This window comes from Chelon labrosus (assembly GCF_963514085.1).
Source record: "Chelon labrosus genome assembly, chromosome: 15".
Taxonomy (NCBI): domain Eukaryota; kingdom Metazoa; phylum Chordata; class Actinopteri; order Mugiliformes; family Mugilidae; genus Chelon; species Chelon labrosus.
In genome coordinates, this window is record NC_140348.1 from 7,191,868 (window position 1) to 7,203,416 (window position 11,549).

The window sequence follows — 11,549 nt, forward strand, 5'->3', positions numbered from 1 at the left end:
GAAAATCCAAAGAGCAGAGTAGCAGAAAATAACCAGTTGAAATCTTACATTCAAGATTTAAGTGAAGAAATTCAAGTGCTTAGTCAATATGCTTTTCTAGCTAACACCTATTAGTACATAATGTATATAATAATAATAATGAAGAGTTAAAGACGAACAATTCATAGAAGAAACACCTGACATATTTGTATTCTCCCAGATCTTGGATAAATGTTTTCATGTTTAAGAGATGCAGCTGAAGTCATCTGAAGAAACATTTCCTCTTCAACTGATGAGTCCCAGCATGGAAACTCATTAGTTGTTTCAATTTCCAGCACATGAAACGTTGGAGTCCACTCCTTCCAGCTGTGTGAAACAACTCTGTAATGAAACAGAAGGAACTGCCATCTGTCAGAACCTGCTGCTGCTGCACATGTAAATAAAGGAGAGGAAGAAGGAGAAGAAGAAGGAGACTCAGTGGAGGACCTGCACACTCACACCAGAAAGAAACATTACATGAGTTTGATCCAGCGCTTTGCCTATAAGAGACAAACAATATTGTTTCTGCATTTGGATTCGTTTCAGCAGCAGAATGGCACCAAGTTTGTAAAACCTCCAGCCATCCTTTTTCTAACTGGTACATGGCTGTTATTCCAAAGTAAAATTTCTGTTTAACTTTTAATTTTTTTTTTTTTTTGTCATACTGTATATTCAACAGTTTACCACATCTTCACTCAGTTAAGGAAATAAGTTTTGAAATAAACCTATAAGTCATGTTTATTCCTATTCTTTAACATTATTTCTTAACACTGACAGTTGTTCTGAATGTTTGCAGTGTCATACAGACTTTCTACCAAGAAGGCAATTAATTGTTTCCATAATCTGTGTAAAAGTATGTAGATTATTGAACTATATCACCTGTACTCGTTCAAAACTTGACCTCAGTTCATTTTAGTGTTTCTGCAACAACCAGGGTCATCCGGCACAGCAGGGGGCGCTGTGTGTCCTGAAGTTGGAACATTTGACAAATTAATATTTATGTTTTTATTCTGTTCTTATTATTATTTGCAATAATCCCTCTTTAATTAGTTTATTTACCTTTAATTTGTTACGTTTATTTATTAATGATCTAATTTTGTATTTATTTATGTATTCTGCATTTTTACAATTCATTCAAATAGAATTATAATTTTATCACATTTATTTTGATTAATTAATGCCAACGTGTGTTTCAGTATTATTATTATAATATTGTCATCGATATTAATGGTGGTTTCATCGTAAATAAATGTATTTATTTAGTCATTTGTTCACAACCTCAAACAATATAAACTGTTGGAGGTGTAGGGTCGAAGCTCACCAGCAGGGGGTGATAATATTTTCAGGCATCTTGGACACGAACAGAGATCGTCTATTTTAAAGTGGCGTTCCACTCCCTTTTTTTGTATTTGTGCTTTGTGTGTTTCCTCAAGTGTTCCGAGGGAGCATAGTGAGACCTCGTCACTTTCCAAACACCTATGTAAATACCTATGGAAGAATGGTGCGGGGTGGAGATGATGGAGAACAAGGCTGCGGCGCTGACAGACAAGCGAAGTGATTCACCGTTGGTAAATAAATAAGATAATTGTTGCTAGTTAGCTACATTTAAGTAGCTTGTCAGTGTTTTGGTTGCTTGTGGCGGACAAATAGCGTTAGACTGCGGCTACTCTTGCTAGCTGTTATAAGCTAGTCAGTTGTTGTGTTGGTAACAATATAGCGCTGTTTGTTTATTTGCTTTAGCTTTTCTGTATGTATGTATTTTAAGCTAATTAGCTGTAGATAGCTTTAGCTTCTGCTTACTTCAGCTGTCCATGACACCTGTCTGTCCAGGAGAGGCTGGGGGAATATGGCAGGACGTGTGTCGTTGTTTTCGCGTTATGGACTACACATTTACCAAACAAAAAATAAGTGAAATGTACCTGCTGTGTAGATGTATATCAGTCAGAGTAGTTCGTGTGTGTGTTTGTGTTAATGCAGACGCTAATCCATGATCCTGAACTGCTCATCTAAGTAGCACAAAGCTGCGGATAATGTTTCCTGTATCGGTTTACTGACTGGGGCCACTTTTTCCACTTCAGGATCAGCACCAGAAGTACCGTTAGAGTATTAGTTAAAGTGTAGAAATCTGCTAAATATATTTGGGACGCACACAAAATAGGGTATGTAAAAGAATGAGGCTGCGTTATAAATGTATAAAGATGATTACTGTGCAAGTTCCTCTATTTTTTTAGCACAGTCTGTAAAGAGGAAATGCTTTAGTTTCAGGGGAATTTCACTTGTTAAACATTATATTAAAACCAAGATACTGGAGTGTAGTTGCACTGAGCTACTGGTCTTCAGTACATCAGCTGTATGCAGATTGTTAAGACAGAGTAAATCCAGTGCCAGAACATTTAAAGTAATCTATGAAATGTACATACATACGTAAGGACAAAAGCTAAATTCATCCAGCCATTTCTAGAAAAGACTGACAACCTTGTGATTATCATCTTTACTGCACTAAAATGAGTCCCATAACGCTGTTGTTTACAATCGTTCTCTTCTTATTCTTTTAACGTTCCTCCACCAGGTACATGAGGCCTTCAGGTGCTGCTAGGAGAAGCCATGGAGCCAGACATCATTCCCTTGCACTCCTCCTCCCCGCCTCCACTGGATGATGACAGTGGAGGGGAGGTGGGATCAGGGGACGACGAGTTTGGAGATTTTGGGGGATTTTCTGTTGAGATGTCCTGCTCCCCTCGCTTTGCTGATGCTACTGAGCCACCTTGCTTTAAAGACCCAGTTGAACAATCCCAACCTACATCCACTGTGAAATGGGAGTCCGGCAGAGGTCAGGAAGACCAGGGTTGTAATGCAGAATCTTCTTTGCACCTCACAAATGGATATGCTGAAAAATGCCATAACACTCAAACACATAGTGCTTCTATAATCCGTGCTTCCTCTCCAAAGGAGGAAACCGGATTTGCTGATTTCTCTGTGTTCACCGAGCAGACGGCCCACCCCTGGTGCTGTGGTTTGTCTCCCATGGGCAACGCAGAGCAGTGGGACAGCAAAGCAGGAGGGACAGACACCAGCTCTGATGAACAAATCTGTGATTCAGGACAGGAAGTTCTTATGGAGTCTGAGCCCAGACCTCATTGTGAAAATGTCTGTAGTAAGGTCAAGCACTGTGAGAAAAGAGATGCAGCACTTGTGCAACCATCTCAGGACCACTATGAGACTCAGGAAGCTGCAGCAGCTTTGGATTTTCCATCTGGTGAGGAGGAGCGAGGCAAGGACGCTCAGAGGGGATGGAGTTTTAGTCCTCTACAAACCTCTAAAGATGGAGAGACAGAAGATCGAGATCGAAGTACGTATGAGCCTGCTTCATCGGACCTGGCATCTCTCTGTGATGATTTGTCATTTGAGGGTGTCTCTGCAGACCTGGAACCCAATGTTTCATCCCTTGCTTCTCAAGAAGATGAGAGTGACTGGGACCGGACTGATGGTGAGGATGAAGAAGTGGGACACTACAAATATACTGACTCATGTGTGAACAGCAGTATGGTAAACCTCAGCCAGTCTGAGTCAGAAAGGAGTGATCATTGCAACCAATATGCGACTCAGGAAACCTCCGCTACCTCCAACCAGACCGAAGACAGGTTTGCTGACTTCACTGACAGTTCTTCTGAGCATCACAGGGACCAAGAACAAACAGCTGATGCAGCCGTGCAGAGTCTAGGAAACCTCCCACCGAGCGACAGCTTCGCAGATTTCTGCTCAGCGCCCACGCAGGAAGACGGAGAAGGGTTGTGGGCAGAGTTCAAGGACCAGAGTGCACATGTAGAAGGAAGAACTTGGACACAGTTCAGAGAGCCAGTCAGCAGCCTGCAGACTGATAGGGGCACAGAGGAGGAGGAATATGGAGGTAGCAGAAGGAACAGCTGTCAGGTAGGAGTGTTGTTATTGCTGTTGGTGACAATAATTATAATTATTTTATACTTTTCCCAAATACATTTTAAGATATTCCCTGGCAATTAAACTACAGTAAAAGCTAGATGTCTGTCAAAAGGTATATATTCTGAACATGAACACGTATCTCTGTTTTCTGCCCAGGCTTCCTTGTCCTGCCGTGTCCAGCAGCTCCTGCTGGCCACTTTCCCAGAGGTAGAGGTCCCAGCTGTGGAAGGTGAAGAAGAGCTGCTCAGCCTCTGTGCTTTGCTTCAGCCCCGCCGTCTCCCTGAGACCGAAGAGGCGATACCAAAATTCAATGGTGCTCAGTGGTGAGGATAAACTCCTGAATTAGGAGTTAGCCCAATTCAGACTAAACTATTATTTGGATTTAAATTAATTTTGTACCACAAATTGTGATTTAACATATCTCTATATTATCTCTAAATATACCATTACTCTGCTTTTTGATGTTCTCACCGTCTCCCAGGATTCAGCAAGAGTTGTTCTGGCCACAGCAGGACATCCACAGTGCAGTTGGGCTCCAGTTTCAGTGGGGGGGGTCTCATACTAACAGGACTCTGCTCAGGTGCCTTGGCGTAGACACAAGGAACATTGTGAGTCGCGCTTCAGTAGCATTTATACCAGATACTGGTTTACCAAGCTGAACTTACATGGACAGTATTTCTTCAGTCCAACTGAAATGATTCTGATCCGAAATTCCAACTTAACTGTTTACATGGACATTGGGTAAAATATTCTGATAAGATCTACAGTTTGTGTTTACATACCCCAAAACATAAAGCACAATAGAACTTTTTTTCACATGCCCAGCATCAAATCTGTCACTTGTTTGAACAACTGGTATTTCTGCTACCTCCATGTCTCTGTCCCTCCTGGAAAATCATCACATCACCTGATGTTTACGCCACGTGGGACGAACTTGAGCATAAAGAAAAGATTTATTCCAACCAGAGAGAAACAATCAGATCAACTGTTGACATAATTCCCTCCAATTGCACCAGTCTGTTCTGATTGAGGTGCTTACATGAGGCTTTTTTATTCTTGTTTATGATTATTAGTGGAATACAAGTGTCCATGTAAAAATAGCACATCAGATAGCTGTACTGCTGCATTCACTGTAATTCACATGAAACATCACCATTTTAGGTGATGTTATTCTGCAAATGTAAAAGAAATCAGTTTTTACTTCCTTTCCTTCTGAAGGTGTTTGTTGGCAAGAAGAAGCAGCCTGTGACTGTGCCTGCTTTTGCATCCGGCCTGGTGAGCTACCTGTAGGAAATGTGAAGTAAATCAGTGACACTTACTGGTGTGTGATAGATGACCAGACAACATGTCTTTATTGTTTGAATGTAGCATTGAGACGTGCTGTGTTTTATCCCCTTTATATGAAGCCCTGTTGCTCTGTAAAATCTTTATTCAGTCTTTCCACTGCTTGCACCCAACCCTTTAAAACTTTCTTATTTTCTCCAGGGAATGCTCAAGCCCACCAAAGACTCTGTGCCAGCTGTGTGTTCTCCAGGACATTCAGTGGTCACAGCACAAGCACCTGCAAGGCCTCGGGACACACCTGGTCCCTCAACACTTTCAGTGCAGGTACATCAGACTGGTTGATGACTCAGTTAAACAATACCAGAGCACATCTAACAATATTTGTATTCTTTGAAGGAGGAGCTCCCTTCCAGCCGGCTCGAGTGGGTCAGCCGTGGCCTTAGCAGCTCTCAGGACGGTACGTCCCCTCGCCGAGCACCCCACTTCTGGGGTTGGAAGTAGACTACCAGCCATCCCCTTCATGGCTTCTGTTAAGAAGCCAAAACTTTTGAGTTTCCTCTGGACTCCTCACCTCCTCCAGGGCATGTGCTGCTTCTTTGAATCCTCCCTGTGTTTCCCCTCTTCTGCTGTAACGATGACCACAACGTTCTGTTGTTGTCAACAGTCTCAAAACTGGAGTTTCAAAGTAAGACAGATGTACATACAAACAGAAAAAAATACTAATTGCTCTCAGTTGTTTCAAAACCATCACAGGGGAAACACTGTGCTGTACCCCTTTCCCTTTTTTCACCTACTCTGGTGTCTTTACCTCATCTTTACCAGAAGGAATTTATCTCAGTATTTATCAATCCCATTTGAGATAAGGAAAGTTTAGGATGTCCATCTTGAAGTGCTGCTTAATAGTCCTGAAGTTATTTTTTTAAACTACATCACAAGAACTCAATTAATTCAAAATTAACACCACATCTAACACTAAACACTTCCCTTGTTTATCCCACTCTATCAAACAAGTCAGTGAGCAAGGCTCTAACATGTGCCAGAGTTTTGATGGATATGTTTATTCAGGGATTATTTTAATTTTACTTTTTTGTGGCCTCTGCAGAGGTTGAAGTCTCTGAGTGTTAATACTGTAACTTTTGACTATATTACACACTAAATCGGACTGTATCCCACACTTTCTGACTTTGTCTTTAATTCTTTGACAAAAAAACATTTATTTGTTCATATTTATTTGAAAAGCGCAATTCTTTGCTCAGGAAATTTGGCAAATTTAATTTAACAAGAAGCAGAATAGGTGTTTAGTGAAATATTTGTTAAATTTTTAGCATAAATAGTTGTGTAAATCTGGTGTAAATTTCAACTGAAATTCCGAAAATAATGGTATTAAGAAAGTAGTATGTGCTTTGGTGAACGCCACTTGCAACAGGTATGTTGCGTGGATAGATATGTTAATTTATAAGTTAATTAGACGGGGGATCTAAACCAAATCACAAAACAACAGTAACAGAACCTATTTTTCAAATATTATGTTATTGTCACTAATTTAATAAATAATATTAATTGCTTTCACACTAACCACAATGTGCGTCAGTTTGCATTTTAGGGCAGCCATTTGCTGCTGCATGTATTTAAAGAAGGTAACACTAAGGTATGCAAAATAACCAAGTTTTTTCCACATAAGGAATATGTTACTAGAGAAAAAAGATCATGTGAAATTCCCAGAAATAACCGCGAAGCATGCAAGATTAAACTTTGTTCTTGATGGAGCTACCAGATATATACACATGTATGTATCTAAAAATGGACATGAGCAGCTGATAAACTTGATTGATGAATATCTGCTCTAATATGCCTGATAAAACTTTTGTTGAGTTGAGTCCGCTGGTGTAGACAAAATGGACAATGTTTAAATTGAAGATGCCCTTTTACCTTGGTTTATATACTTAGGTTTACTCTTCATATATTCACATCTACAAGCCAGACAAGACAACGGTTTAGTCGTAAAATGAGAAACAAATGCAGAAATAAACAAAACCACACTGACAACATAACAGTGTTGAAATAATAAAGTATGCACAGCAGATGCCAGTGTTCAATCTGACTCTCCAATCAGCCACTAATACAAAAGGATGTCTACTTTATATGTTTAAAAATAGTTGCTTATTGTCTCTTCTTTCTTTGTTTGATTATATTCTTGCGCTTCTCAGTTAAAGGTTGCAGTTGTGTTTCCTGTTCCTTTTCATTTGTTTTTATTTTTAACCTCTTCTTCACTCATCCTTTAAAATATGAGCAGGTTTAATAGGACTGAGCGTTTGATCCCAAAGCACCTCAATTTGAGAAAATAATCACCATTTTCCAGGTGCTTCTACAACATTTCTCTAAATCCAGATACAGCTGTTCATAATGAGTTGTGCCTTTTTGCTAGCAATCATTTTCTAATATTTTTTTTAATTTTTTGTTTCAAATGGTGAAATTATATTTGGATCTATAATTTGTCGACAAAAAGACTTTTTATTTATTTATCCCGATTTACTGCTCAAATTGAGAATTGGTGCACTGCAATAAGGACTCCTTGTAAATACTGAAATAAATGGGTCGATCCTTTCTGCTTGGTTTGGCTTCTCTTCCTGGTGTTTTCATCACTCTGCTCTGTGGTTGAATGCAAAGTTGGAATATTCAAACAACTCCAGCGCTGGCTTGGATATTCTGTCTGTTTTTTTTACATGAAACAGGAGGACATAAAAAGATAAAGATCATTTCCTGTAGTGTTATCGTGACCTGGGCATTGATATGTGACATCTAACTTCTATAAAGCCTGTAGTGACAGAGTCCTATACTGAAGCCACTACTGGCTGATAATGGGCCTATTGTTTGGATGTGCTCAAAAAAACAACTCCAGTCTTTTCCAACTTTTCAACATCACACTGTGTTTTATATGTTACCGCGTTACTGTTCAGTAAATAGTCTGTCACTTCCAATAGGTTTGACATAAACAGAAACCACAAAAAGACAACGTAAATTCGAGCGCAATCAAAAACTGTTTGATACCCCATCAGCGCCTTTGTTAAAATGATCAGTGAACTTAAAACACCTGTCGCAACCCCCAGCCTCCAGTGGAAACACTGCTTGGCTGCCCTCTAGTGACTCGGAGATGCCTGCGCTTAAACATAAAGACATTATATAAAACTACTTGGACTGATACTATATTACTTACTACACATTCGTATATTCTCGACCACAAGTCATCTGTGTTTCCAGAGTGCGCTGCATGAATAAACTGGTACAAAAGCTTACAAGTTTGAACAGATGAAAAGAAGAAGAACAACAATCTAGGGGCATGGATTTATTCTACCTTATTCTACCTTCATGGTATTTTGGTAATTCAAGTAATTTACACCGGCTGGGGATCAATCAAAGGAATTCCATTAAATTATTAGCATGATAGTATATTCATATGTAGATTTTTTTTTTCCGCAACAGAAACTTGTGAGGTTATCAGTTGTGTCGGTATCAATTTAAGAAGATGAGTTGCAAAACAACAAGGCAAATACACTCATTTTAGAAGGCAGCTCTCAAACTGAAGGAAATGTCAAACTAGGAAAATGCATTCTTGCTTCCTGGTAGCCGCAGCCTTCTGCGCCAACTAGATTCCAACTAGTAGCCAACTAGTGATAGAGATAGGCCTGGCTATCATCAGTGTGCAGGGCATTAGAATAGTCAAGATGAGACGAGATAAAAATATCTTCAAAAAAACAGATGAGACAGGATTGATTAGAGCTTCAACTGGAAGAAACAGGACTCCACCATTGAATCAATCTGTCTGTCCAGTTTAAAATCATTGTTCATTATCATACCCAGATTTTATTAGCTCTGAATCATTATCCTCTATAATAAATGTCTGTTGTACTAAAGACAGGGCAATAAATGTTTGGGATGAAGTTCCTCATCAAGACTTTTTATATATTTGCATGTGATCGATATGAGTAAATGTAGAACTAAATCGTCATACTGGAACCAGCTGTCACTGACTGAATATAAAATTTCTTGCCCTTTCTCTCACCAAACACAAGTAGACGATAAATAAGAAATGGCTCATTCTTTCTCTCCCCCTGCTAGGCTGCTCTGCTCTCAACCTGGATTATTTTGGGCCTGTGGACGAGAGCACATCGAGCAGCAGCAGCAGCAGCCGATGCAACAGTCCTCCACCAGGTCAGCATGTAAAACCACAGAACTAAACTTTTCCCCTTAGGTTTACCATGACAAAGGTCCTCTTGAAGCGCTGTCCCTTTTATTGTGTTTGCTACTATACATACTGTCATGAAAAGGTGTTGACCGAGAGCTGTATGAGTTGACCGTCAGCAAACTGGAAAGCAGCACGAATAGAAGCAGCCTAGAGGACACCTTGAATCGACTGATGTCCACTGTAGAGAAGACAAGCCTTTCAGTGAGGTCAGCTTCAGGTCTATGCTCAAATTTTGAGCTTCTTTTACGATATCTGTACTTAAACATCTGCTTATGTGTGTCTCATTTTTAAAAACTCACTTATGTCACTTGTGTATGTTGTCGAACAGGAGACCTCATCAGGATGAAGAGCTGAGTGCAGAGGCTGGCAGTGTGATCGCTGGACTTCCTAACCTGTCCTTCATGCAGGCCAAGGTCCTCATGTTTCCAAGCGTCCTCGTACCCAAGCAGCATGCAGATCTCCAGTGATGTGTGATCTCCACACACATTTATACTGAAGGCTTAATATGCCACTTATATAGCATCTGGAGTCAGACAATTTTCCTTCTGATGCATGCAGATGATAATCAGTTTTTCCAGAATAATCTGGGCTGTTTGAATTTGTATGCTGCAGTACATATCACATGACATCGCAGACACTGACTGAAAAGGCACATATGTTTAAAAAGGATGCAAGAGGTTGATCATCAACACTTTGGTAAAACTACTCCACCTGCTGGCTATTGTCTGCCTGTAGCCTGAATAATTATTCAATTGCAGCGTTGTAGTTGAGTTCGTTTTAAACTGACACTTCACACCTTTATTCACTGTAGAAACTATTATAGCAAACACTTATGTATTTATGATAAAACCCGTCCGTTTATTTTTGATGTAATTGATATCGTAGACAGAGAGAATGTACTTACTGGCTGGTCTGATAAGGCCTGAATATTATTGATTGCCCTCTAGAGGATGTGTGACATCTGACATTTGATAGAAATAAAAGAAGATTCTTATTTGAGTATTAATTTTGGGGTTTAAACTACTTCTTCCTCTTTCTCCTCATCCTCTTCTTCTTCTTCCTTCTCCTCCTGTTCATCTTCTTGACACAATCATTTTCATCCAAGAGGAGGACAAAGAGGAGGAGGAATAACTCCTCTCTCTTCCTCATCCTCTTCCTTTTGTCTTCCTCGTCCTTGTCATTCTCCCCATCTTCTTCTTCTTCGTATTCATCCTCTTCCATTTTGCTTCTTTCTTCTCCCCTCCACATTGCCTTCTTCTTTCTCATCTACCTTTATTCCTTCTTCCTTGTTGTCATCCTCTTCTTCTTCCTCCTCCTCCATGTCCTCTTCTTCCTGCTCTTCTTTATTTACTTCATCCTTGTTGTGTTTCTCTTCCTCTTCTTTCTCATTGTCGTCCTGTCGCTTTTCTTCTTCCTCTTCTTCGTTCCTCTCCTCCTTCTCTTTCTCCTATTCTTCTTCATCGTCTTCATTCTCACTGTCCTCTTTCTCTTTTTCTCCTCTTCCTCTTCTTCCTCCTAGTCGTCCTTCTGGTCCTCTTGTTCCTCCCACTCCTTTTCTGTTCAAAATTCTTATAATTTTTGTATTTGCACTATAACAGTAGTTCCTAATTGACTATTTTAATGTTAGATTTTTTAAAAATTTTTTTTTTTTTACATTTGCACTGACATTGAAATATATTTTTACCTGTCTCCTATCGAATGCCTTGCCTTAGTTAGGCCTCATTAATTTATTTGTCGGTCCTAATAATGACCGGAGAGTCATCCATGATTTATTACACGTCAGAGAGAAGAAACACACGCACGTCTGGGCAAATGTGATCCACACAAATTCAAATTCAAAGTATGAAACCAAGTATCAGGCTGCTTGCTTTGGTTGAGTCTATTTCTCTTGACACCGATAGCTTTCATATACGGGCCTGTAATCTAAAAAAACTCTCTACAAATGCAATTAGTCAGTGTAATTATATGCAATGTAAAGGTGTTTTATGTAGAGATGTGAGCATGTAGGAGGGAGTGACTGTCATTTGAACAGTTCTGCTACACACCGGATGAGCACCCTTCCCTT

At 39.8% G+C, this 11,549-nt stretch overlaps 1 protein-coding gene across 2 annotated transcripts; it reads left to right on the forward strand.

Moving 5' to 3' along the window:
• Positions 1–1,503: 1,503 nt before the first annotated feature.
• Positions 1,504–10,483, forward strand: aftphb (aftiphilin b). 2 transcript variants are annotated; one of them, XM_084561931.1, is made up of 10 exons: positions 1,504–1,586; positions 2,588–3,948; positions 4,114–4,280; positions 4,439–4,565; positions 5,176–5,232; positions 5,443–5,565; positions 5,638–5,698; positions 9,358–9,450; positions 9,567–9,690; positions 9,813–10,483. In XM_084561931.1, the coding sequence occupies exons 2-10, from the start codon at positions 2,623–2,625 to the stop codon at positions 9,949–9,951; spliced, it is 2,217 nt and encodes a 738-aa protein (XP_084418057.1). In that variant the 5' UTR covers positions 1,504–1,586; positions 2,588–2,622; the 3' UTR covers positions 9,952–10,483. The 2 variants fall into 2 exon arrangements, 1 of the variants encoding a protein (XP_084418057.1); XR_014699485.1 differs by lacking the exons at positions 9,567–9,690; positions 9,813–10,483 and having other exon boundaries at positions 5,638–5,926; positions 9,358–9,437.
• The last annotated feature ends 1,066 nt before the right edge of the window (positions 10,484–11,549 follow it).

Excerpts from the sequence above, each read along its gene's own strand:
- aftphb (XM_084561931.1), top strand. The coding sequence starts at position 2,623 with ATGGAGCCAGACATCATTCCCTTGCACTCCTCCTCCCCGCCTCCACTG. Across the intron at positions 3,949-4,113 it reads GCAGAAGGAACAGCTGTCAG|GCTTCCTTGTCCTGCCGTGT; the intron begins GTAGGAGTGTTG and ends TTTTCTGCCCAG. Across the intron at positions 9,691-9,812 it reads AAGACAAGCCTTTCAGTGAG|GAGACCTCATCAGGATGAAG; the intron begins GTCAGCTTCAGG and ends GTTGTCGAACAG.